Genomic DNA, 26,910 nt, shown 5'->3' with positions numbered 1-26,910 from the left:
TTAACCTTGCAATTTGCTAATTCTGCTGAACAAAGGCAGACTATTTTATCTTGAAAAGAACTAACACAATAGTCTTTACCCTTGTTTTATTCTTTCAAAAGATTGTTTTACATATTTACTAAATCTGCCAGCATGCAAGTATTTATATGAGTTTTAAAACCACAATGTTCTATTAAGGAGAAAAATGCAACCTAATCCTCTTACACTAATTAAATGGGGAGAGTGTTAATGAGGAACGTGTCAATTGTCAATGCCTGAAAAATCTAATTTTGAGTGAGGTTCGACTCATTAAAATGATGCTGTCAATCCTTTTCCTGTAACCCTTTAAAGAAAATTTCATTTTTTTCCTATGGTTATGTTAAGTGAGTCCGTGAAACCATTCACATGACTTCAAGGTCAATAGTGATAAAAAGAAACCTTTCTGAGGAGTTATTACACACTCAGAATCAAGAAGCTGTAAAAATTGAGTGTAAATGGTTGGGTGTGAACCTCTAACCCAGCACTTAAACTTTCCTTATTGGAAAGTTAAGCGTCTCCCTTCTCTTCTACAAATGAGGCCTTTCCAGTGACCTCCCTCCACAGCTGTTCTAAATTTCCAGTCTCAGTATTCTAACCACCCTCCTCCAGTCCTCTTACCATTCACTGAATGGCTGCTCTTGGAGTAAGGTTGAAAATGTTTGGCTTAAATGGTACGGTTTGAAATGTTTTGTTGAATCTCCAGGCTTTATTTAAGGTGAGCTATTCTGCATTATTATTCAAATAGCATACCTAATTTACCTCTACCTAACCTGAAATTAGTATTTATTGAAGGAAAGCCATCTTTTTTTTTTTTCCCCCACAAGGCTGGAGAAGCCCATACATGAAATCATTTTATAATGATTAATTAATTGCCTGTGGTAAGCATTTCCGATTTTATTGTGTTAAAAATTTGAAGAGAAGCATAATGGAAAATAAAAAATCAAAGGATCTTTTCTTGGTAAACTGTAAACTAAAGCATAAAATGCTAATAAGTAAGTTTTGAAACATTAATTGCTTGTGCACATGCATTTTTAAGTAAGTATCAAGTTTAAGGATTCCTCCTCCATTTGAATGGAAAAAGGACAAAATTTTAAAATAATGGCATTCTAAAATGTCCCCTTTTTTCCAGTGCTGTTATGTTTTACTTTGATATGACATCACCTCTTTGCATAAAGGGATACTCTAAATACGGACTTTGCTGAGAACATTTATTTCAATGAAGGTTGAAAGGCAGTAAAAGCAAAACACTTAAAAACGTATTAAAGACATAACTGTATACTATTAAAATAATAAAGCAGCCTCTCTGTAAATTAAATTGAGCCAGGATGAGAGTTGGCAGTAGTTCTGTGAAACCACAACAAAGAATAAAGGGAGTGGAATACAGCTGTATTGGTGAGAGTGTCATGTTTTATTAATGTGTAGTTCAGGTGCACCAAGCCTGATATGGTTTCCTTGTGTGTGGAAATACATCTGCAACAGGTAACAGCTCTTAAAAGCCACGTGCCTGTTGAAGATAAAAAGGGTTGCCACAAATGCTTTTGGAATATTTGCATCTACCCTGAAGAGCTAATTATTAAACAGCCATAGCTTTCTGAAAACTGTAAAGAAAAAACTGATTTCAAAGACACAAATCACAGGATTGGTTGCTGTATTTCAGGTGGAACTGGATGTGACCAAAATGCAGAATTTTCATTATGTCTATTTAATGATGATGCTGAATTAAGTAACTCTACCTGATAGTTATCTGATATTGTTAATGGATAAATTTATTCCATTAGATAAATCCTCGAAGTACTTAAATGATGCTGTTTAAATGGCAAGATCACATTTTTTGAAGTACTGTCCCAACCCATGTTATTGCCTTGGCATTCCTCAAATATTCTTTGAAAAGCTAACTCATCTTTTTGAATTTTTTTAAGATTAGAATAGCCCCATAACTTTTCTAGAGAGATTCCAAGTTTCTTCCTAGTGGGAGAAGGAACTGAAGGAGATGAAGTTATAGATTTACTACTTATATCTATGCATATATTAATATTATACTTATATAAATGTATATAAGAGATATATTTGCATGTGTATTTGTTGTGTAACATGCATGACCTGCTAAAGAAGCCTTACTTCCATCTGCAGCAAGTGGGAGTGTGTGTGTCTGACACACAGTTCCAAAAATTAAAGGTTTCAAATTCGTGATGAGCTAAAATTATTCTTGCGTGTGTGTAAATCTATTTAGCCAACACCCATTGCATTCTTTTATAGCTGTGCAATAGCAGCAGAGTGCAAAGCTTGCTCAAACAGCTGAAATTTAACCAATTTCCTTTCCCTTCTAACTGCATGTCAGGTTCAATAAAACCTGTTTTCATTGTAGCCAGCAGTAATCTCAGTTCTGGCTGAGCATGTTCAGGAGGCTGGAGCTCGGTGCCAGGGCTGTGTCGGATTGGCAGGCTCAGAGCAGTCAGTCTGGCTGCACCACAGCAACGGGGACTTTTCTGCCAAAGGGGAATGGTCAAATTTACAGCTTAGACTTGTATTCTTGTGGAAGAGAATATCAAGTAACCAAGAGATGTTATGTTTCTTCTTACTGTGAAGATCTTTTTACTGCAGTTCCATTTTTTTCCTCTAATAGCATGGAAATTTGGAATTTACACATCTTGTCAAAAGTATCAATTCCTTACCTTGGAGGAAGTCCCCAAATCCTGCCTCACCTTTCACCTATACCCTTAAGTCACCCATCACTGTATAGATTTGGTGGCTTAAAAGGCTCTTCTAGGAATTTGCCCTGGCAGACTAATATTTTTTCCATATCCTAGACAAAGTAAATTTTGTCTCACCCTTATACAACATTTCTGACTGCACAATACACTTTACAGTCATTGTTCAATCCATTTCCAAACACTGAATTATTGTAGACAAAAAGGAATAATTCCACATATTGACATTTTAGGTGGAATCAGTTTTATTCCTAAAGTAGTATTTAAATTTACATTAGGGCCCATATGCATAAGTTTTTCTTCAATGGTTTTCAGTGAAAAAAGTTTTCCAAAGTATACCAGTATGTAGAGATAAGAAGGACGTTTAGTTCCGCTGGCTGGTTTTTATGAACATTTTGACTGAAAAAATACTGTGTTAGACTTGGAGAAATTGCAATAGGTGATGGTTTTGCATGTCAGTCGTGCAAGGCCAGGTTCTGTTAATATGGATGTGTATAATTGTGACCTCAGGAGGTTTCCCACAGCTGCCTACAGGTTCAATGTCTGTTCCATGTTTGAATTCCAGCCACATGGCTCCCCACTGTTACATCAGCACTGCCTCATTTTATGCTTAGAGGGACCTGTTCCATTTAGTGCAAGTCAGTATGGAAACCAACCTTGTTATTGAGATAAAATTATTATCCAGGAAACTGGAAGATGACAAGAAGTGTAAAAATTAGCAAGATCTAGAAAGATGGCCAGACTTCTGAGTAGCCTCCATAATCAGCAGAAACTTACTCTGCAAAGCATTGGAAAACTTTGTATAATCCATCCTAAGATAGACTGAAAATTCTACCAGAGCTCTGGATGGATTGCAGATTGTGTCAGAGTGGCTGAATGTTTTAATTGAATGGCATATATTCTTTATGCATTCTAATGTTAATATATACTATACTTTTCCCTTACTCCTGTATCTCCTTCCCTTATACCTATACATCCTATACTTTTCCCTTATTCTCAGTAAATTAGGAAATACAACAAACATAAGAAGATACTTGAATTTGTATTCGTTATGGAGTAAAATTCAAAGCTGATGCCTCTGCACAGCTATCACTGGAACTTTGTGTGCTTGAGAGGCACTTTTTCTTTATTTAAAACTGATCTCTTGGAGCAGAGCAGTCACAAGAATAAGCCATAAAATCTCACTGCCTTAATTCTGTAATCTCATCTTATTATGTTGAACACAAGTATTCTGCTTCTGTCCTTCCCCCTGTAAAAGGTGCCTTAAATGAGGTTCTATTTTTGGTGGCTTTTTCTCTATAGCAGGCTTAACACTGCAACACTGATACTTAGTCCTAACTCTCACAACTGTATGGATGCTGTACTACAGGTTTAGTATCACTCTTTGAGCTGGGAAATTAAGCCCTAAAGAATGATTAAGCCACATCAACAATAAATGATAATTAAATATGTGATTACACATTTTTATTGCTGCTGCAGGAAATAGCTAATCTTTTTAACTATAAAAGCTCCATTCAGCTGGGATATATACTCAAGAATACCATCTCTGCAGTGCCATTGAATTTTACAGTCTTTAGCATTTCTTTGTCTGTTCTACTTTTAATTTCTATTGGTGGTTTCTAGTTATAGAACATTTTTAGAATGACTTTTACTAGGTAATTACTGAATTTTAAAAGCTTATTAGATTAAACCAAACAGAAAAAATACTATATACCGTGAAAAGAAATGCAAGAACGCAATTCAGAATATAAAATAAAAGTAGGAAAAATAGTTAAAACATTTCAGAAACCCCTTGATATCACCTGATGAATAGAACAAAAAAGATTTTCAAACCCATAGAAAAGTAATTTTAAAGATTTCACTCAGGTGAGGTAATCAAACATCTCAAATCTACTTGTTCACGTTGATGTGGTTTAAAAGATGTTCCGTTGTACATCATCTATTGTTCCTTGGTGGTTTCAGGGTCAGGAGGTGTGCATTAGGTATGGCTGGTCAATAGATGCTGTTCATGTCTTCACTGCACTCACAGCTCATATTCTACTGAGAATGCAACCTGCATGCTGACAACAATTTGTTACAGCTCAGTAGTAACTCAGGACAGGCTGCTCCATTTTAAGAGCATTGCCTGTGGATACAGGGATGTGTATTTGCAGTATCTAATTCACTGCAGCCATTATAGCTTTAGGCAGAATTTCTGCAAAACTGCAAATGAAACAATCCCAACATACAGAAATGAGCATTGGTTATCTCACAACTTTAATTTCTCAGTCTGCTGTCAGTTGTTAAACTAATAAAATAAGCATAATGGTGCTTAATAATAGATGTAACATTTTCTTTGTTTGCCTATTCAGTGATTTTTTTCCCCCCAAATTATTATCTTTTGTGAGTACTTCATATTCACAGTAGACACAGTAAAGTAAGCAGAAAATTATAAAAGAATTTTTTTTTCATCTTAGCTACACAAGAAGACCCTAGTGGCTACTTTTGAGATAACTGGCAAGTCATGTATTTTAATGCCATCTATTTTTAGAAGCTGCTTGTTTTCACTTCCCCACACACTTCCCTCATTTCTTTAAGAATTATTCTTGCTCTGCTTCCCATGCAAATCTCTTGCTGTTTTCTAAGTCTCTATTTCAATTATGTTAAGCATATTAAAATAATATTTAGATGATTAATTGAAGCTCTAAAATACTGAGTAGCACCAATTCTAGAGTTGTCTTCAGCTGTTTTTCCTCTTGGCCTATCCCAGCTGTGCTTTTAACAAATCAGAGGCAGGTAGTATAAAATAATGTGTAATCATAAAATTATTACACATATGTACACTGTGTGAGGATGGGGAATTTAGGTTAAAAGGAAAATCTTGAATCTGGACTTTACCGTGGTGTTGCTACAATTAACAAAGTTACATAACTCTTGTTGATATTTTTAATTTGCAACTTCCTGCTTTATATTTGCCCTTACTGAAAACAAAGAACCGTGTACAACTGGACACAGGGTCAGCGTTAGATGGACCCCAGCTGCTACAAAACTCACAGCACCTACTGTGTGAGCCAGAGGCACTGGGGGAACACAGACCATCTTTCTTCCCTCCTCAAATCACAAAAGGTGTGTTTGGTGGTTTTCTGGCTTGTCTATTCAGTGTGTAAAGTGCTTTGTTTCCTTTGGACCTGAGGCAGCCCCAGCCTGACACCAGCCCAGCAGGGAGATGGGAAACTGGGTCTTTATAGAAGACACTAAGAAAATAAAGAAATATTGAAAGACATCTAAATACAGGGTTGATTTATAAAGCTTTTTGACAAATTGTCATGATTTTCTAAAGGCACTCACAAAAAAGAGAAAGATTAAAAGAGACTAATTTGGAATGGAATTTCACAGGACAAAAGAAAATGCATTTCTGAATCCTGAGAGGTTTCTGCTTGGTGCAGACAACAACTACTACTTGTAGTTTGTTGGATTTAATTTTAAATGAAGGAAAAACATGAAAAACCTAGATAGCAAGTTGCTGTTAATTCTATCCACGTTTTATGTTTGCTACTCTTGTTTTTATACCACTATACTAGAAGAGATCAAGCATGTGAGAGTAGAAATATCATAAAATAAACGGCAAGAGAGCTCATTTAAGACTTGTTTGTCTTCTGTTGGCCCTCTCATTCTTGTTGTGGATTGAGAAGAATATGCTCTTGGCTGAAATAAGAAATGAAAGGAATATTTAGGCCATTTATCAAGAACCACCAGAAACTGGAAATTCCTATCTAGTTAAGCTTTAAACTTCCTGGAAATGTCCTAAGTTTTCAACAACACTGACAAAACACTTCAGGTTTATTTCATACATAATATCTATTTGTCAACGCTAATTTTCTAAATGGTTTCTGACTATTGTCAGTCACTTTCTGCAAAAATTAACTTTAGCAATTTAAAAATTCTTTATCAAATGTATTGTTTATGTATGAAAACTCATAGAAAGAAATATACTCCCCATAAATTCAGTGTCCTCTCTGATTCTCTTTAAGTTTGCCTGTTTGATTTTTTTTTTTAGGGTGTCAATAGCACCACTGAAGTGTCATATATCTGCAAAGCTGCTTTAGTATGGCTTACCTAAATACTTGCTGTATTCATGAAGGTTTTAATAAGCAGGTAGAAAGCTGTCTGAGCAAAGATAACTCACATACACTGTAAAAGGCAGAAGTGGCATTCCCAAGACCAACTCCACTGCTGTCTGTACTCATACTGGAGTTCTGTACACAAGGAAATGCTAGACCTCAGCCAGTTTTCAATCTCAAGTTTCACAGTAAAAAAAATCAGATCTCAGCTGCTAAAAATTAATAATTTTTATACCCAGACACTTACTTCAAAGTAATCTTTATGGTGTATTTTCACAAATAGGTGAATAAAGCAATTTTATCATTTTATAAACATCAAACCAACTCCAAGTGAGACATCAAATCACAAAGACTGGAGTTTAGCACTACCATTTGTCTAGATTTCTCAGCAGTCTTTGCCAATTTCCCCACCTCCCTAAAGGTTTTTTGGAGGGAACTGAGGAATCTGCCATCTCTGAGATATGCAGGTTCAAACAGCACCCCTGAATCAGCTATGGCCACAAAAATCCCAAAGAAACAGGTGTCTTGGGGTATGCTGTACCTGCTGAGCTTGCATTGAGGAAGAGAGATGCATGCATATGACTGTGTTTGTAGGTATTTACTGCCATGCAGATCTAACATTCTGGACATAAAAGGACCGGTTTGATGATGTATGATGTGTTCCTAATAACTGAAGTTTCTGTCCTAGGTTTTTCCCCTCCCTGAAACAATGTGTTGGTTTAGAGTTTTTTTGTTTTAAATTCATAGGCCTCAGAGAAAAGGAATAGACATTTTTAACAGGCTTGGCTAATAAGTGCTATATCAGGCTGTGCCAGCCTGAGTGAGAGAACTTCAGTAACATTGAGATGGCACTTGGAGTGCGACAACATAACCCTAATTTAATTATGTTGTGGTAGTCCTCATTGTTGGAGACTCCATACTGAGCACTAGAAGGTCAGTGCTACCCAGGCTCACTCTGCAAGAGGGACCAGCATGCCCCTTCCTCCTGTGCTGTGTCCTCTCCTCCCTTCCCTTTGTTAGAGAGACTGTGCTCCTTCCCAAATCCTGTGTCACGTGCTCACTCTGCTGTCACTGACACTGCGGGATTAGGGCTCCTATGAGAGTCAGGATCCCATTTACACCTGCTTTTAGAGGAGCTGGCAGTTACCCTGCACTCTGCTCTGGAGCTCTGCATAATGAATTCTCATGGTCTGGAGAGTCAGCACCACTGAAAAATGAAGTTAATGGAGTCTGGCCTTGGGGAATCAAATGACTACAGAATCTGACTTAGTCACAGCAGGCTCATGTTCTGTTATCAGCTTATTAAAAATTCCAGTTCCCAGTCTAGGATCAGTCATAATTCCTCTGGACCAACTTAGCAGATGGGAGTCTATTAAGTCTTCTGTAATGAAAGCCTACTGAGAAATACTATTAGTTTAATATTAAAATTGTTTTGAATGAATTGAAGTTAGATTTTTTCCACTTCAACTTATCTCTTTATTGGAGAAGAGACTGGTATAATTAAAGCCCTGCAATCATGAATTTTCTGATGCAGTTCTGTTGAAAAATACTGTTATCTCAGTTACAGGTGTACTGAGTAAGTTGATGAATGTAGCAGATCTCAACATATGTCCATGTTAAGAGGGTTGGGTGTTGTTTTTTCTTTTTTGCAGCATTTCTGGATTATGAATGTATAGGGCTAACATACGGAATAGCTTCAGTCAGCAGTGCATCCACGGCACAGCTCAGCAGAGAGAAGCAAGGCTGTGGGCTGTATGTGCTATGATCTCGCCTGGCAGTAAATTGTGTGGCAGTGCTTATAACTTACATCTGAAGATGACTTACAAAGAGTAAAACCACTTTAATAGCAGCTAGATAGCAGACAATATCTGGGGAAAATAGGAGATACTGAACAATTCCAGGGAAGCAAACCTTGAGTGTCAGTTTTGTCAAAACTGACAAAGGGTGCAGATACCTGAAGTGTGGGAGAAGCACTGAGGAACAGATGAAAAAACGAACCTGGGGAGGAGTAGGCACAGGAAAGAGGGCTTGCAAAATAAAGTGAATATATCAAATTCAGGCCAGTAAAACTCTTAGGTTCACCTGTAAGTTGGAACAGCAGAGCTCAAAAAACATTTGGCTGTAGATAAGCATGGAATAATATATTTGTTGCCAAACAAACCTAACAATGCTCCCCTGCCCCCCCCAGATCACTGTGCATGTTAAATGTAAATAACTTGTTTTGCTTCCACTAAAGTGCTGTTCTATTTGCAAATCAAGTATAGATGCAATGCAGTTCTTTAACCACAGCCAGCAGTATGATACTGGGTATTTCACTGTATCACCATGTTTATAATTGTGTACCATTTCCCATTTTTAATGCAAATTTAATTGGTATCCTTCACTGGGAGGACAGTAAAGAGATCTTTCTACACAGGTGAAAAGATGTAGAAGTGTTAAGGTTGATAAACCCCTCACTGCAGCTGTCTGGGATTAGGTGCAGGAAACTCAGGAGAAAGCTAATGAGTATAATGAGTACTGATTAGAATAAATTTCAGCTGTAACCCAGTAATCCTGTTTCTGGGAGCAGAAGAAATTGGTTCCCCTATGCATACGCCTTTTTACTCTCACATGGAAATGCAGCATGTTGTTTCCTGGAGATTGATTTTCTTTTCAACACTGAGCTGAGGCAGGGAAAATTAAGAAAAATAAAGCAAAACTATTATTGAAAGAAAAAGGTTTTTACTGAGGACCCTGTGTAACTGGTCCCTTATTCACTGATCCTGACAACACTGATGGAGATTTAGTGATGCACTGTACAACTGAAATCAGAAGTTAAAATTACTGAATCCCAAGGAAGGTGAACAAGGATGCAGCACTGACCCTCCCATGCTCCCAGGAACACTTCATTCCAGCCGCAGCCAGAAGTGGAAAAATGTGCTTAGAGTGATGCAGAAGTTTGACCTAACTTTCTGCTATCAAGGAGGGGGGTGAGATACAAGAAGTAGGAGGGAGTCTTACACCGAGCAGAGGAAATGATCTGTAGGCTCAACTGGAGCCTTTACTGTTAAAGTGCCTCTGGATCCAGCAAATCATTACTCCTCTCTTAACTTCAACATTGAGTAATATTAGATAGAAATCCATTATTTTCTCCAATTTCAAGATCATCCATTTATAATTTTCTCAAGATAACTATCATGATAGAAGGTTACACAGTAACTGATGTGAACATTACCTAAAGTACTAATCCATGCAGTCAGGGACTCAGAAGGCTTTGTGCAGTAGTCTGAATAGCAGAACACATGGTAAAAAATTGATATCTATTGCATTAAAAAAACCCCCAAAATTCTGGGTATTTTTAAAATCTGGAAGATTAACACTCTGCAGGTGAGAAGACAGAAGAGTTCAGACCTGTGGCCTTGAGGAACTTTGCTGTGTGACATGAGACAGCTTAGAAAAAGGCTAGAATGCTTTTAGGTTTTAAAATATTCAGGTTATGCTGAACCTAATCAATGACTAAAGCATTCTTCTAGGAAGCTTGAGAGATATTTTGATACAGTGGAAGAAAACTAGGCTGCCCTGGCTGTTCTAATATTTGAGTTAAAATACAGCTGTGTGTTTCCTTGACAGAAATGTATGTGCAGCTCCATAAAGAGCAGTTCTCAAGACTGCTGTTTGAAAACTCAGTTCAGTAGTTCTGATGTGTTGATACAGCTGGAGAAGTTACATTTTGTACTTGAAGGTGCTGTAATCAGTTCACATTCAGTTTGCAGTTCATGGGCTGAAAATAATAAATTCTGCCTTTTTATTCCAGTACGTTACCTTAAGAGTAGTGCCTGACTGAGAAGATTGCAAAGGAGGCCAACTAAAATTGTAATTGTTGTGCAGAGATTGCTTTGTAACTTCAGTTTCTATAGCATTAAGATCAGCATTGCCTCTCACCGAAAAATTTGGCTTCTTTTACCTCAGTTCCAGCATACAGGGGGTAAAGCACTGTCTTCAGTCACTGCCTCAGACTGAACTAACTGAAAACCAATTTCCCATGTCCCAGTATGTCAGTGCTAGACATGCTTGAGAGGAATTATTTTCTCTGTTTCTTATCACCCATGCTTTAAAAAGTTTCCAGTCTGCCACTATTTCTTTGAAGTTCTTCCCACCATAGTGCAGGTGCTGCACATTAACAGGCCCCAGTGCCCAGCTGAGAACCCTCACCCTGGCAGTTCCCCACAGCTGATAGAGCTCCACTTATCAGCCATCCCTCCCTCCCTAGGCTCCTGCCCTGCCTTTTGGCTCTCAGATCACATTCAGGTGGCTTCCTGCAATGTGTTATAGAATATCTAGAATGTAGTGGATTTTCCTGCAGGTAAGTAACATCTTGGAGCATTCACTACTGGAATTTATAAAAGGCTATTGCTGCAGAGATACCACTTATGGCAGTTTCTGGGCCTGGATACTAAATGAAGATTCTTAGATGTGGGTGGAAAAACTCCATTACACTGGCTAAAAAAAGGGTTCTCATCTCCATATGCTTTAGGAAAATCTGAGTCATGGGTTTCAAACTGTGCTTGTTACAGGCTGTGCTTCTGTATCTTCAGCCATACTGTAGTGACTTATGTGCAGGGTCAACTGCACTGTAAATATTTAAGTATTATTTAATATGGATAATATTTCCACTAGAAGGTTGAGACCACTGCAGATGAGAACTTTTCTTTCAATAAGAGGCACTTGATTTGTTCTGTTCTTGACAAAAAATAATTTTTGGTTAAGCCAGATGAGATCTCTGTAGTTTTCTTGCAGTGCCATTCAAAATTATTTCAGCACTCCATCTTAACTCATTTTAGACATGCTTGTGTAATGTACTCATGCCTGATCTGCTCATACAAACAATTTATCTTGCTTGTGGGCAGTGTTTTGCAGCCTGTGCAGAGCATTGTAATATTGTGACTTAAGTTGCTATTTTAATCCAATGTAAAATATGTTTTGTTTATACTGCAGTCACAGTATAGAAACATCCTTAGTTTGCAGTAAGAGCTGACTAAATCAGAGGTAACCCTAGTGGATGGATGGCTAAAGCTTGATATTCTGTTCTTTTAACTGACTCCAAAGTAAAAATGTATCACTAGTATCAATGGGATAGGGGGTATACAGATTGTATTGAGAAAACCTTGCAAGTCTGCTAGTTCTTCCAATAGTGAGGAGGGCCAAGTAATCACTGAGAAAGTTTCGCCTCCTCTGATTTTCTCTTTTAAAACTTCTCTTCAAATACACTATTTACTTTAAAGCTTTATTCTGTCAAGACTAATTCTGCAAGGTAACAATAACTAAAAAGAGCTCTACATGCTGAGTTCCTTTCATACCTCCTCCTGTGACTAACATGCATCTCTGCTTTGTGTTTCAGAATGTAGAACTCATGTTTCAGGGATAGATTTGCCACATGATAACTTTGCAATAATCCATAGACACATCAGATCCCTGGATTTGTCACAAACTAAGGATTTGGAGTTTTCTTGTGGTATCACAAGTTCTACAGGGATATCTATAAGGTTTTAGGTTACAGTGGCAGGATATTTTTTCTAAGTTCATAATGCCTAAGAAATTATTCCCTATATAGCTCCTTTAATCCTCTAGCTCCATGATAGTTTTATTGCTCTGTGTGCACACAAGACTTGAAAAACTGGTTAAGTCAAAATGTTTGTGTGTTTGGCTGATATGTTATTGTTAGGTGCATACAGTAAAACAAGCATTTGTGTGGTGCATGTCAGAAGCCTGAGCTCAGTTCACCCCAGTGAAGTAACTGCACAGGTCAAGTTTATCATAGGGATACAACAATGAAATACAGAGAAACAAATACTAAAGTATATTACTCCCCCCCTCCAAATCACACAGCAGATCACACTTGTCAAACCTGTCTAGAATTAGCTATTTTCTTCAACTATTTTTTATATAGTTCATATAATCTCTGCTTATTTAGAATCCAGTATTCAGAGAAAATATGTAATTTAAAGTACCAGAAGTATTTAGCAGGAAGAATTAGTGAGCTTTTATTGTAAATGTGTCTTTTATGTAGAATATAGATTAGACTTCGAAAAACAGTGTTGTAGAGGGATCTGGATAGATTGGAGCATTGGGCCATGATTAATTTAACAAGTCTAAATGCCAGGTTCTGCTCTGGGGTGCTGGTTGACAGCAGTTCAGGAGTCAGCAAAGTGCTCTGGCAGCCCAGAGAGCTGCCTGGACTCTGTCAAACACTGACTAGCTGCTCAGAAGAGAGGATTATCCTCTGCATTCAGCACTGATACAGCCTCACCAGCCTGCTGTGTGCACTTCTGGGCACCCTCATTTAAGAAAGATGTGAAGGTCCTTGTATGTGTGCACAGAAAGGTAGCAGAGCTGGTGAAAGGGCTGGAAGGAGGTATCCTTAGAAGAATGGCAAAGGGCTTTGGGCTTGTCTGGTTTGTAGAAAGGAGGCTGAGGTGACCTCATTGCCCTCAACAGCATCTTCCAGAGGGGAAGTGGGCAGGGAGGTGCTGAACTTCTCCCCAGAGAAGGTATCCAGTGAAGGGATGTATGAGAGTGGTTCAAAGCTGTGTCACGATGGGTTCAGACTGGACATTAGGAAGCATTTCTTTACCAAGAGCACAGTCAGACACTGGAACAGGCTTCCAGTGGCAGTCAATGCCCCAAGCCTGTCAGTGTTTTAAGAGTCATTTGGACAAGGCCCTTAAAGCACACTTTAACTTGGTCAGCACTGGGTGATTGTTGTAGGTCCCGTCCAACTGAAAAAATCTATTCTAAAAGCAATATTTGGTTTAACAATGGGAGACAACAATGGCATCCAGCTAGTAAGGGCTAATAAACCAGCAACTGCTTTTTAAAAAATAACACTTTTAATACCAATGTATTATCTTTTAGTGCACTATGTGACTGCAAAGTTAATAGAATTATTTTCCTTTAGTTTTGGTAAGAGCAGGTCAGATTCTAAATGTTTGTTTTCAGTACACGTTAAAGAAATGCCTAAGCTGAAAATTGAAAAGAGCTCCCATTTACTGCATAGTGATCAAAGCATGACTCCTTACTGGCAAGAAAAAGAAATTGAAAACTAATTTCAAGGTTCAGGATTAATTCTATGCCAAACTGACAGACGAAAGCCTACACTAGAACACATTCAGCATAAATGTAGAACCTTCTCTTTATCTGTTCCTTTCAGAGTGCAACTTATTGCTTTGATTTCATGGTTCCACAGCACAAGCATTTTAAAAGTTAGCTGTCTGAATTTGGTCAAGTATCTACAAACACAGGCTTTTTACCAAATGAATCTATCAGTTTGCTTCCTATTAACATCACTGTTCTCTACTGATGATCTTTTTCTGAATGTGTGCTTTTCCATCTTCCCTGCAGTAATTGCTGGAAATGATTGTCATGTAAGGAGCTGGCTATGGCAAACAGGAAACATCAAAGCACTACAGCCAGCATGCTGGATCACAGAGCCAGAGCCTGCCCGACTTCATCTCACAACAGGGAGCCTGAAAATGAAGGAAGCGACCTTCCCATTGAAGATTATGCAGCAAAGGAGGCAGAACTACCAACTGTGAGACCAGGTAGTCCTACCCCTGTGGAACATGAATGCAATGACCATAGTGGAGATGGCGACTCCAGCTCTGACTATGTAAACAACACTTCTGAGGAAGAGGACTATGATGAAGGCTTGCCAGAAGAAGAGGAGGGGATCACATACTACATTAGATACTGTCCAGAGGATGACAGTTACCTGGAAGGAATGGACTGCAATGGGGAGGAGTATGCTCCCCATGAGGAGCACCATGTTGAAACAGATGAATGTCAGGAAGCTGTAGAAGAATGGGCTGAAGGTAAAATTCAGCACCAAGATGAAAATGAGGTGATGGACAGGCAAGAGTGGCAGGAAGGTCAAGATAATGGCATTCAGATTTTGGAGGATGAAGCATCATCTTTGGAGATTCAAGACCAAGAAGAAAACATACAGTACTGTCAAAGTGAAGGTGACTATCCGGACTATTACCCAGCAGAGGCTAATGGAAATTCACAGGGAGTATCACCATACCATTCTAGAAAAGAGGATGCAGAGCTGGAAGAGCAGGAAGAGGACATTGACCAGATTGTAGCAGAAATCAAAATGAGTATGAGCATGAGCAGTATTAACAGTACAACAGAAATGAGTCCAGAGCACACTGGGACTGAAAACATGGCACATGACTACAAAGAGACTTGTTCAAAGGGAGAAGCTGTTCACAGTGCTAACAGGCACGAGGGGAGGCCAAAATCACTGAATATCCCATCTGCCTCTAAGCATAGTGGAGATGTGCATCGAGGTTTTAAAGCAAAGTCAAGAACCCCAGAAGACAGACAGAAGTGGCCACAGGAGCAGGTATGAGGTGCTCTTTTAAACCACACTGTCAGAGGCATTATCCAAGTGTTATGTTATTTATTCCAAACAAAACTAGCAATATTTTAATACATCTATATCAATATGTAAATATATACATTAGCGATATTTTAGATTTTATTGATATTGTATTCACATAATCACATTGTGTGTTTAGAAAAAGGTGCTAAATGTAATCAGCATATGTAGAGAACTAGCAAAGGGGTTTTGCACAGAGAAGAGACAATTCAAACAAAGGTATTCCAGATGCATGGGGCAAACCCAGTTTGTTTAAACTATTTTCATTCTGCAGTGACACTCTGGAGAAACTTAAAACTGGGGTCAGCATTGAAATTGTTGAATTTTTTTTTCCATTAAGAGCTCCTGTACCATTGCCTTAGTGGTTGATTACATTTTATTTTCAGTAGAACATATGTCGTATCTAGATACTGTATATGTTAAAAAAACCTGCAAGAAGTGCCTGCATATTGCTGTGGTTTTTTACTAACTTGACATATCTTGACCTTGACAAGAAGGAAGAAACAGGAGCTTTACTCATACCAAAAATGCTGTTAAGCAGTTTTATCACAAGAATGATGTAGAAGTTAATTTAAACTGTGCATGATCTTCTCTTGTTATAATTCTGAGTGCCAGAAAAAGAGTCTGAGAATGAAGTTCAAGCTTTTCTAAAGGAAAAGAAGTGTGACTTTTTTCCCTGAAGTTTCAAATTGAATGTGGTTACTTCTTAGAGAAATACACCTCATTCCCTAATGTCATTTTAAAGCCTTGATTTTACATCTCTAAAATTATATGCAGTTGAATTATATATTAGTTATCTTCTGCAATGAACAGATCTACCTAAAAGAGGTAAAACATAACATGTACTTGGATAACAAACTAGTACGGATAAATGAATTATTTTGCCTTATCTTTAATTAAAATGCTTTATTATACTTCAGATGCATACGTTTCCTGTTTCAGCTTTATCAACTCTGTAAATACGATTTTCTGTAGTTAAGTGCCCCACAGTTAAACAATTTAGTCTAGGTGATTCCATTAAAAACAGACATTAAAATATGTTAATTCCTCTGAAAAACAGTAAAAGGAGATCAAATGTTTAAGGATATGCTGATGAAACAGGTCAACCGTCATTATAATTGTGAACAAAAAAAAGTCTTAGAGGGATATTTTCAGATTTCCTATATCTGCAGCAAGTTTTTAATATTCATTACTACATTCTATTTTCAGAAGTATAATTATAACCAAATTGTGCAACTTACTATATTCAGTGCCCTACTGCCAGCATAAAAGTCCCTTAGTGAATACGCTTACTGATGGTGAATGGTTTGAACAGTTACTAGGTGTTGGCTGGGAGCAGAGAGGTTGAGGTAGCATGTTTTAGACTTAGTGATGGTCTTTCTCCCAGCATCTGCTACTGGGAATGTTGCTCCTTGCAAGTTCTCAAAATATTTTCAGAACAGAAGACAAGAGTTCTTGAATAAGAAAGAATTCCTCAGTGCTTGATTAAGTAATTGTTGGGTTTTTTCCCCCACTGAACGATTGCCCATTCAAAACAATATTCAAAATAGACTTTCATTTCAACAACTTTTTTGGTTTGAAGTTTATTTATCAGAAGCTGAACTGAACTGCATTGTACTTTTGTCATTCTCAACAGACTGCTAACGGCTGAGGGCTATGTAACACCTGGATATTGATATTACTGCCCCAGTGTGAAAAAAAACCAAAAGCACCTAAGTATTTCTGAACTGCCTGTCTGAGCTTTAATTGTTTTTTCTAGTCAGTCTTGGACCAATGCCTTCATCTTGTTTAATAACAAGGGAAGCACTGCTGTGATAGGTAACCCCTGGCTGGATGAAGCCACTGAGCTAATACAATCACTTTTAATAGCAACCACAACCTCCTGTCTTAATGGATAGAGAGCACTGGACAGTACACAGTGTTTCATTCCGTCAAAAATGAAGACAGGAAATTAGAGATACAGTAGTACAGGTATCTACTCCAGATCAGCACACAGGGCTAAACAAACAGGGTGACAAGGCATGCATTTCATTTCCAAGAAAGGAGACAGGGCACAGGTGCTGTGGGCAATTCACTGAAGAGAAGAGCACAGGTCTCCAAGGCAAAAAGGTGTGAAATGGTATTTCTTACAGAGATACAGAGGCTCACAAATGGAGACATGAGGTAATTATTACCGCAGGCCTGGGCCCTAGGGTGTATATCACCGTGTCCCGCAGCCATAGGGAGGAGGAGGAGGAGAGAAGATCCAGCAGGCAGGAATTGTGCAGCAAGATTGATTTATTTAATTATTTTACGAACTTTTTTATAGACTTTTTTCTTCATAGTCTAATTGGACAAAGGATCAGCCACCCCTTGGGGGTGATTGGCTAAAATCCTAAAACATCCATTGTCAAAATACTTTTCTACTATACCATAAACAAGACTTTCAAGGTTGCAGGTGGCTTGGTTGTTTACATTCCCTGCTACCTCTTCTGCGTGAGAGAAAAGTCTCTCACGGACTTAGAAAATAGCAAGAAAATCCTTGCTAGCAGCATTTTTGTATCTACAGGTAATTCTCCCTCTCTCCACCCCAAGCCTCCAGGAATACAGAAGAAGGAGTAAAAAACAAGTTAAATAACCTTTGGCAAGCATTACTTGAATGTGTGTATAATGACAAGACTGGTCTTACCTTGCTGTGTTCTTCTCAACCTAGTGCAAGTTATCATTCTCAGCTTTATCCAAAAATCAGGCTCATGGTGAGGGCATTAGAATAAGAGTTCAGTATCTGTTTCTGCCAAAGTTGGATTTTTTTCTTAATTGCTCCTTAAATGTCCTTAGCACAAGGTGTGGTTGGACATTTAGTATTAATACTGAATGTCAAAAAATTTAGATAAGGTGCAGAGGATTTTGTTTTTCTTCTGGAGCATTCACTTCTTTTAATATTTACTATGAAATGTCAAAGGGATGGATGGAATTAGAGTACTGCCTAAATGAACCTGTCTCATTTCTGAAACCAAGACAGCCATAATTTTAACTACAATATTTAAACCAACTACAAGAATTCCATTTCTTTCACAGTGAAAGGAAAAACCCCAAGGCTACTGTCAGTGCATTTGCATGCTACACTTACTGTTTGCAGAGAACAGGCTCTTAGAAGAGCCTTGGTTTTGTCACCTTGCTAAAAGATCTAGTATAAATGTGCATCTCACAGTACAAAATACCATGCTGAAAGGGATGACAGAGGCATATATAATCCATACAGAGCAGGTTTTTTGCCTCAATTATCTTTAAATAAATGTAGATTTGAATGCTTCCAGGTTAAATCAAGATATACTACGTGTATGTCAGTTTTTGCAAACAATGAGCAAGCAGGAAGGTGCATTTGTTGTTTTATGCATGTAGTATGCTATCCTTAGCTTTTTCATGTTTCTGCTCCTCTCCTCCTTTCCTGCCTCATACAGGTAGTATTACTGCTTATTATAACATTTACATTCCTTTAAAATACAGAGCTATTAATTCTTAGCTCATGATAGGTGCTAACTTTCTATTTGCAAGACATTTGCTAAATAACAAGTAAACAAATGTGATTTTAAAGGTTTCTGTTGCTAGGTTTGCACCAGAAAACAGTCACTTTTAAAGAAAGACCCAACAATTTACAGAGAAGGAAAAACAAAGTAAGCATCTCATTTGACTTTCAGTGTGGGTCAGTCTCCTGTCTTGAATACACATGCTCAGGCTTGAAAACTTCAGGCATAGATGAGCTTGGCTTGTTTAGCCTTTATTTGTTAATACTTCTAGGGAAGCACTGAAGGGGATGATTAGCACTAGACAAGTCTGAGGGAAACCTAGAGTACATTTAGAGAGCATATTTGCTCTAACTCACTGCCTAGCACAACTCTTATTCCTTGCAGGTTTTCCATGCTTATGTTATTTAAGAAAGGCATCACATCTGTGAAGTTAAACTGACTATTCTGGATATTTTATAACAACTCAAATTTAACAACTTCCTCAAGCTAAGGGTTTTCCCACACCCATTTGACATCTTGGTCATCTCTCAGCTAATTGTTAAAGTATCACATGAAGAAATTTTCTTTTTCTGTTTCTAGTTTCTTTTCATATGTTTCACCTGTAGCAGAGAAATTGAGTATTGTCAGACATACTACTGATGTAATTCTCCTGAATTACCACAGTTTTTAATGTAACAAACATGAATTAACTGACAGGTGTACGTTTGGATGGAAGAAGATGAACTGAATGGCTCCTTCAACTGACAGTAGCATACAGTACAACCAGAGATTTTAAATAGATGTGATATTCCTGTGAAAAGTAGTTGCTTTTTGGAATGTTGTTACATTTTCTTCAAGGTTAACTACAATACTGTTGGTTTGGCACAGTTATAATCAACACAGGAACAGCTTTACCAGGTGAAAAATGAGAGTAATTTCCTCTTGCAAATGTGTGCTTGTACTGCACAAAATATGAACAAGGGCCTGGTGTAAACCAAAGGAAACCACAAAAAGCTTGTCTCCAGTTCACTGCAACATACCCTGTCCTACTTCCTTCCCACGATGGCACAGGGCAGTCCCAGCCCCATCCTGCCACTCCCTGACTGCATTTGGAACTTCAGTTTCTCCTGTTGCAGAATTAGCATAATTAAAAAATGGTAGAAGCAGTGAAGAAAAAAGCAAAACACTGGACAGCAGCTGAAATAATAACCAATGGAAGAGGTCTCTTGCACTAACGCAACTCAATTAAGTAACTGCTTCTCTGGAACCTTCTATGTGGCAGAGTTTACTCTGTTCATCCCAGCTGGGATCCTGCCTCTGTGAAACACTGGCGTTGGCATGGCTGAGAGCAATTTCTGCTGGGTAGGGGCTGAAGATGACTATGGGACTCAATACTAGAGCACTGATAATTTAATCAGCCTTTGTTCCTAATGTCTACTCTAGGCAGATTTCAGACTCCTGAGAATGTGTTCTCTCCTACCTTGTTCAAGCAAATCTGTTTACTAACAGTAAAAGAAAATGTTTTTAACAGCACCAACATCCTGCCCCACCTACACCCTTTTGAAGAAACAGGAATTTGCCACGAAATTTCCCTCCTATCAAAGGAGGGCCTCAGAGGGAAGTCTGCTTTTGAATGATGCTGCCTGTGACACTGAATCCTACTGCTTCTCATTTCTCAATCATTCTTTCGTAACACTGGCATACCTTTGAGAACCTAACCAAATATGCTTGTACAAACTGCCCTAGTAGGGACACCACAAGCTCCTGCAGCAGTAGTCTGCTTTCACAACATTCCTATAGGCTGTGTCCTTATATGTCTTCAACATAGACATCCAAAGACACATAAAAGATCCCTACAAAAATTTGTAAAAGAAAATTTTACAAAGCCATATTTTTTTCATCTCTTTTTCTCCCTCCAACAGCTTTGCACATGTCAATGCTGCTACTGTGTTTTCCTTGCCTGTGCTGGTAGAGCTCAGTACTGACACAAATATTTGTTTCCTTCTCTCAGCATGGGCACAGTGCTCTGCTGATGCAGAGTCCAAATCTAGGAGTCTTTTGGCTGTAAAAGATTTCACCTTTAGAACAGTGTGAGGAAACTAAGATGATAGTTTGGAAAATGTGTATCTTAGGACTGTCTTGCTGGAAGCTGGTCTGAGTGTTATGGGATGCATTCAAGAGCAGCTTGTAGAAAACACAAATGGGTGTAAATGAAGAGCATTAAAACAGGTTTCTGCATTCTCCTGTGTGTTCTAAGCAGCTGTGGGGCACGACTATTAAACAGTTCCCAAACTTACCAAGCACTTACTGAGAAGTGCTAAACAGTCCAAACAAAACCAGTTTCTCTGTGCTAATTGGCCGAGCCACAGACTTTTAGCAATCAGCTCCTGACACCAGTAGAGAGCAAGATCAATGTCTGTTACCTAAAGATGCATTAGTGACAAAGTCTTCTCAGGAAGTTTAAATCAGAAGGCAGCACGTGCTCCTAATTACATCTCCCTAAGAATTCAGCAGAGCTGTTCCTGTGAAACTCATAATGGCTGGTTCTCAGTTTTAAATATACACAAGGACAAAAGAATATAAGAATGGTTCTTTGAGGTGATAAAAATAAATTGGCAATTATTTTAATGTCTACTGAAATTTGATAGAGTATTGAAATCATTCTGTGGAATGCTTAGATCTCTCAACTTACTCTGTCTCCTCTTTTCCTAAACTTGACTTGCTTGGTTGTAACTACTCCTCAGAAATATTTTTCTCTTCACTCCTGAGCTGTACTAGCACCATCACTAAATTAACACATAAGTAGTGGAATCTTTGTGAGAGAAGAGTGTGAAGTCTGACCTTTTTTCCTGTGATGACAATCAGAAAACCTTCAGCTAGGCAAGAGCTGCCTCATTCAGAGTCTTCGTAAGAGTATCCTGCTGGGCCATATTGCTCCTCCTGACAATGTTACCAATGTTAATAATAACTAATGCAGTGTCAGGAAGGTACATTAGGCCGTTCCACTACACATCAACATCCGTCAGGAGGGAGGTTATTTCACTTGTGCAATTTAATAGGAATAGCACTGCCATAATAGACTTCATACTAGGCTACCAGCTCTTCGTTTAAAGAGATGTACCTTGGGGTACGCCTTGAGGTATCATTGAGTTACATCACCCAATGATAAACTGCAGAAAACAACACATCACAGAAACTACAAATGGAGGTTTTGTCCCTAAGTAGCAAACATAATACCCATCTGCTTTGGTTTTGTTCTAGAGAGGGACAATAAACCTGGATGAAAGGTCAGTCAGGTCTACAGGTTTACTTGTGTAACAAGTAGCAACAATTTTGTCAGATTACCACAAAGCATCTCTTCCCCAAGAAGGCTGGGTTTTTTTCCTTAGAGCCTACCACAAGGACCCTTTTTCAACTGGAACCCACCACAGAACATATATTTTCCAAAACACTTAGTCATCTTCAAGATGAGTTACAGAATATATAAGCCAGTACACTGGTCTCTGAACACATTATTTGCTAATGCTAAACAGCATTGCTACTAAAGAGATAGGAAGGTGTGGAACATAAGGCTCATTATTCAAATGTTTAAACATAATAATAAAGCATTACCATGCCTTTGAGCTCTTCTCTCAGACAAATTCTGAATAAATCAGAGAAAGGACTAACCTGATGCTTTCCAGGAGAATGTTCCCCAGTAGGAAAGTGCTTCATCAGTGCTGAGCACCACAGGCAGCAGCTGTGATGAGGACCAGTGTTGGTGACATGAGTGTTTGACTGACAAGCCAAACAGCTCACACTGGAGCAACAGCCAGGTGTTAACAGAAGAGCAGAACTCACTCCTCGCCAGCCCCCACCTCCAGCCGAAAGAAACTTCATGCTGCAGAAAGGGGTTATAAAGGTGGTCTGGGTGCCTGGGAGGGGCCCTGCAAGATTGGTGCGAGGAGGCCCCATGTGGCCCCAGGCCTGGTAATTAACCATCAGGACAGGGCTGGCCAGGGCATGGGTGGAATTTCAGGCTGCTTGTGGAAAGATTTCCACAGGTGCTTCAGTGACCTCAAATAAGTAGAGTCTGATTTTCCTCTCAGCCTAAAAATGACATTTTCTGCTGCTTCATGTTCCTTCACATGCTGGACACTACCTCAGTACTTGCTCAAGAGGCAAAAGTATTAATAACACTACACCTGTAATATTTTTATATCCTTGCATTACAGAATCTTTTATCAGAATTTATCCTAGGGTGAGAGACTTTTAACGTAGCTGTGCCCCTGTGTTAGTATGCAGTCAATTCCAAATTTTTGGTTTAGTTTTAGGTCCTGTTCTTAATTGCAAGCCAGGGTATAAACTAATTATAGTATCTTGTAAGTGTTGCCCTCACGTAATTTTTCCAGCTGTCGTAACACTCAAATCAGCAACATAAATTGGAAACTCTATAAGAAACATGAAGAAAGCAAGTACCGAGTATGATAATTTACTTCACATTAGTCAGATCACTTAGGAGTATGAACCAATTTTCAGCCCCAATGAATATCAGAATTTATATTTTCTAAAAATGATTCCATAAAGGAGCTTCAAAATAGTCCCTTCATCCTTGGTCTAGAAGCATCTCCTTTCATATGTCCAAGACTACATTGTTTGTAGTTGTGGATGGGAGATGCAGCTATGCCTACTCTGCATAGTTCTGTCCTTTGTAAGTCTTCTGGAGTGAAAGGGAAGCCCTTCTCCCTGTACTTCCTTCTCCAGGCAGTTGTTGGGCACAGAAAGTCTGAGAGAGGCACAGCTCCCCTTACATGGGATGCTGCTCTGGGCTGTGCTACCTCCAAAGCTGGGAAGATCTCAGTAATGTGATATTACAGTCAGTTTTGTTTGCAGAAGTGCTCACAGTGACACCCTTCCCTCCCCATCACGACCTTCTTAAATAGCAAAGTGTTAATGGATCAGCCAGAGGTGGAACATAATGTTTGCACAGATGTGTCTAAAAGAAATGGATGAATTCTTTGTACCTGAGATTCCGCCTAATGAGTCTGGGGCTCCTAAACACATGGACAAAACTCTGAGGGAAAAAATAATTCATTTTCAGACACCAAATAGTAAGAAAAAACATTGGTTATGTTCCTTGTAGATGTGGTGTGATTGATCCCAACTCATTGTGAATTCTGCTTAGGCTTCTCTTTGGAACCAGGAAGTACACAGTAACAACATAAAGACTGACTGACATACATACATGACTGGGAACAAGTCAGCTTTTTTCATATTCCTGAAATCCTGAAAATAAGAGTTCCAGTAAATCACACGACATATCACATATCATATGACATTTTTATGTGAAACCTCTGTATAAATCAAAACAGAGAAGCTATCCAAATGTTTAGCCAGATTTTTTATTCGGACTGTGTGGATTTAAATGTGCAATAATTACCACAGAGCACAATTGGCATTATGACCCCCAGGGCTGAATAAATCCATTGAGATGGCAGATTTGAGGCAGCAACCTGTTTCAATGTTACAGCACCCAGGTGATGCTTACAAAAGCAGACAATTATTTCTTTACATGCAGGTGCATTTTCAGTTCAGTCAAGTGTGTGGTAATCAGAACTGACAGAGCTTTAAAAATACTGACGTTCTGTTGTACATAAAGTATTTGCTGTCAGTGTTTACAGTTTAATGTATCTTCATTGTGGCCATGTCATAATCCCTGCTTAAAGGATACTTGATCTAAATCCTGCTACTTTAGGGAATAATGTATGATTATTATGCTTGTTTTATTAAAGTCTTCTAGATATTTGTTTACCTCATTAATGTATTTCAGTGCACATCAACACAGATTGCTCCCTGTTAGTTTAGCCATGAAATATAATTAGATTTGTCTTGTCTCAAAGAGAACAGTGTTTATAAGCAGCGATATGGTGAGTTTCCCAAGTCAGGGAATATCTCAGTATAGTCTTTTCTTTCTTAAAGTCCTGCTTGCTACTTGGGTGAATCTTTGCTTTGTGTATGTTGTCTTACCTGACAATTGTCATTACTGAGCTCTAATGTGCCTGCTTCATTAGCATATTTTGTTCTGCTGACTAAATATTCATAATGGGGAATAATTTGTCTAAAGGTGAACATAAAGGCTTTCTTTGCCTGCAGCTACATACTGCATTTGAAGGTCAGAAGCCAAGGAGTTACATTCCCATTTAACATTCAGGCTGGCCCTTTCAAATAATCCTCAGTGGTTTCCATTTGCACAATTATTGATACAAGTTTTTATTTCTGAAGATTTACAATGGCAGTGGCATTTAGGCCTTCATTTTTATACATAACGGAGAAACTAAGAAAAAAGGGAAAACCATAAAAATTTGTTCCATAAACCACCTTGGTTTTCCAGATTTCTAACACTGAAAATCTGAGCCATGAAAACCTCACTTTCTTGGTATGTACGGGACATGGGCACTCTCCATGTCGGGTGCTGGTTTTGTGTGACTTGGGTCAGGTCTGGAAAAGAAATTCTGCCCCTGACATTACTGGAACAGGAAAAAAGGAATGTTCTGTAGTTTAAAAGACTTAGTATTTTCTTTGTGTAAGATTTTATATTTTCTCTTTTACATTTCTTCTGAAGCCTGAGGTTCTGCTGCCAGTATCCTGTAGATTTGGTTGGCTACAAGGAAGGAGATGCCATGAAGTATCTATCTCCCACAAACACAGGATCCTACATGAAGTGCTAGAATTCTGTTTTTCAGATCAGAGATGGCCATTAGGGCTGTTTTGATTGTGTCCAATACTGAGAATAAGCCCATTTGAAAATTCTGACTTTGCTTTCTGACTTATTTGAACACATTAGCATTTGACTTAATTTCATGTGAAAAATTTGCATTAACATAAAATAAATTTAAATCAGTACTTTAACTGCTACTTAATGATAATTGAAACATCCTATTATTTACATCAAAGTAGATATTTTATTATAATTAAACAGCTTAACATTTTTCTATGAAACCGATATTTGCTAAATTACAGTAGGAAATTCCGACTGCTACATCACATTATATTTCAGTACCAGTAATGAATATTGATTGTACATAAATAACTACAGATAAGTAATGGAGAACATGTTAAATAGAGTTTCTCATATGTTAATGTTTTGTGAATTTTTACTGAAATTTAATCTGGTGAAAATTTTCTGATTATCTTTCCACCATTGACTTCCACTGAAATCTCTACTTTGTTTTGAAGCTTTTCAGAAAACAAAAGGATCTGAAATCCTTTCTTTTTTCTTGCAGATGTGCAATGGTTTAGAGCAGCCCAGGAAGCAGCAGCGTTCAGACCTCAATGGCCCACTTGACAATAACAATCCCCCCGAGGTACGTACCTGGAGCTGCCACGTGTGCTGCCTGGCTTCCTGCAGCAGCAGGGAGAGCAGGCCTCACATTGTCAGTCCTCTCCCTCACACACGCAGACTTAGGCTCTGTTTCTTTTCCTGAACTGACAATAAATACCATATCTGCCTACTCTGAAAAGACTGAACTATACGCATGAATTTTTGCTGCCTCATTCATTTTATGTAACTGTCTATGGCATGTACTCAAGCCTAAAATTTTCTGATGACATACAGAATAGGGAGAACACTTCAGAAGTTCTCTTTTTGGATTATTGGAGTGCAAAAGTGTCATCAAAAAAAATAATGTTCTGCTTCCATTCCTTCCCCTCCCCCTCCCAGTGTCAGTCCTGGCTTAGTCAGCTGTGAAGAGACAGAGTGATAGACAGACCTGCTCTTGTCACTGAAGACTGGAGGAAAGAAGATATCTGAGAACGCAGAATGAGTTATGCTTGGGGCTAGACACAGTGAAATGAAATTGAGACTTAGAAGCAGAAGTCTCTTATCTCAAAACCATAACATATTTAGCCTGTAGCCTGTTGTATTAACGAAGAGGCACATTTCTAAAGCCTTTTCCCATAATGGAGAAATCAGCCTCTTTCCTGGAAATGGGAATGACTGAGGAGGCTGGCTAAAGACAAAGAATGGAAGGACTGTATCTGTTTATTGAGACTAGGGACAGTAGCATAAAAAGAGCACTGTTGTGGCCCCAGCTAAGATTAAGTGTAATTCTATGTACTGAGCAGTCAGGGACAGTTCTTTTAATTCACTGACCCAGAATCTTCTTTGTAAAACATTGTTAAATGTTCCTTATTGGAAATTT

At 38.4% G+C, this 26,910-nt stretch overlaps 1 protein-coding gene across 3 annotated transcripts in view; it reads left to right on the top strand.

Moving 5' to 3' along the window:
• The window catches only part of APBA2 (amyloid beta precursor protein binding family A member 2), a 91,118-nt gene that overhangs the window by 37,559 nt on the left and 26,649 nt on the right, over positions 1-26,910 (top strand). For all 3 annotated transcript variants that reach the window (XM_032122517.1, XM_032122519.1, XM_032122516.1), the window contains exons 2-3: positions 14,204-15,209; positions 25,993-26,073. In XM_032122517.1, the coding sequence (XP_031978408.1) occupies positions 14,241-15,209; positions 25,993-26,073 (1,050 nt within the window). In that variant the 5' untranslated portion in view covers positions 14,204-14,240. The remainder of the gene's footprint in view (positions 1-14,203; positions 15,210-25,992; positions 26,074-26,910) is intronic.

The sequence above is a fragment of the Corvus moneduloides genome, chromosome 13 (assembly GCF_009650955.1).
Source record: "Corvus moneduloides isolate bCorMon1 chromosome 13, bCorMon1.pri, whole genome shotgun sequence".
NCBI lineage: Eukaryota > Metazoa > Chordata > Aves > Passeriformes > Corvidae > Corvus > Corvus moneduloides.
The sequence above is the reverse complement of the archived record's forward strand: the minus strand, read 5'-3'. Positions and strand labels throughout refer to the sequence as shown.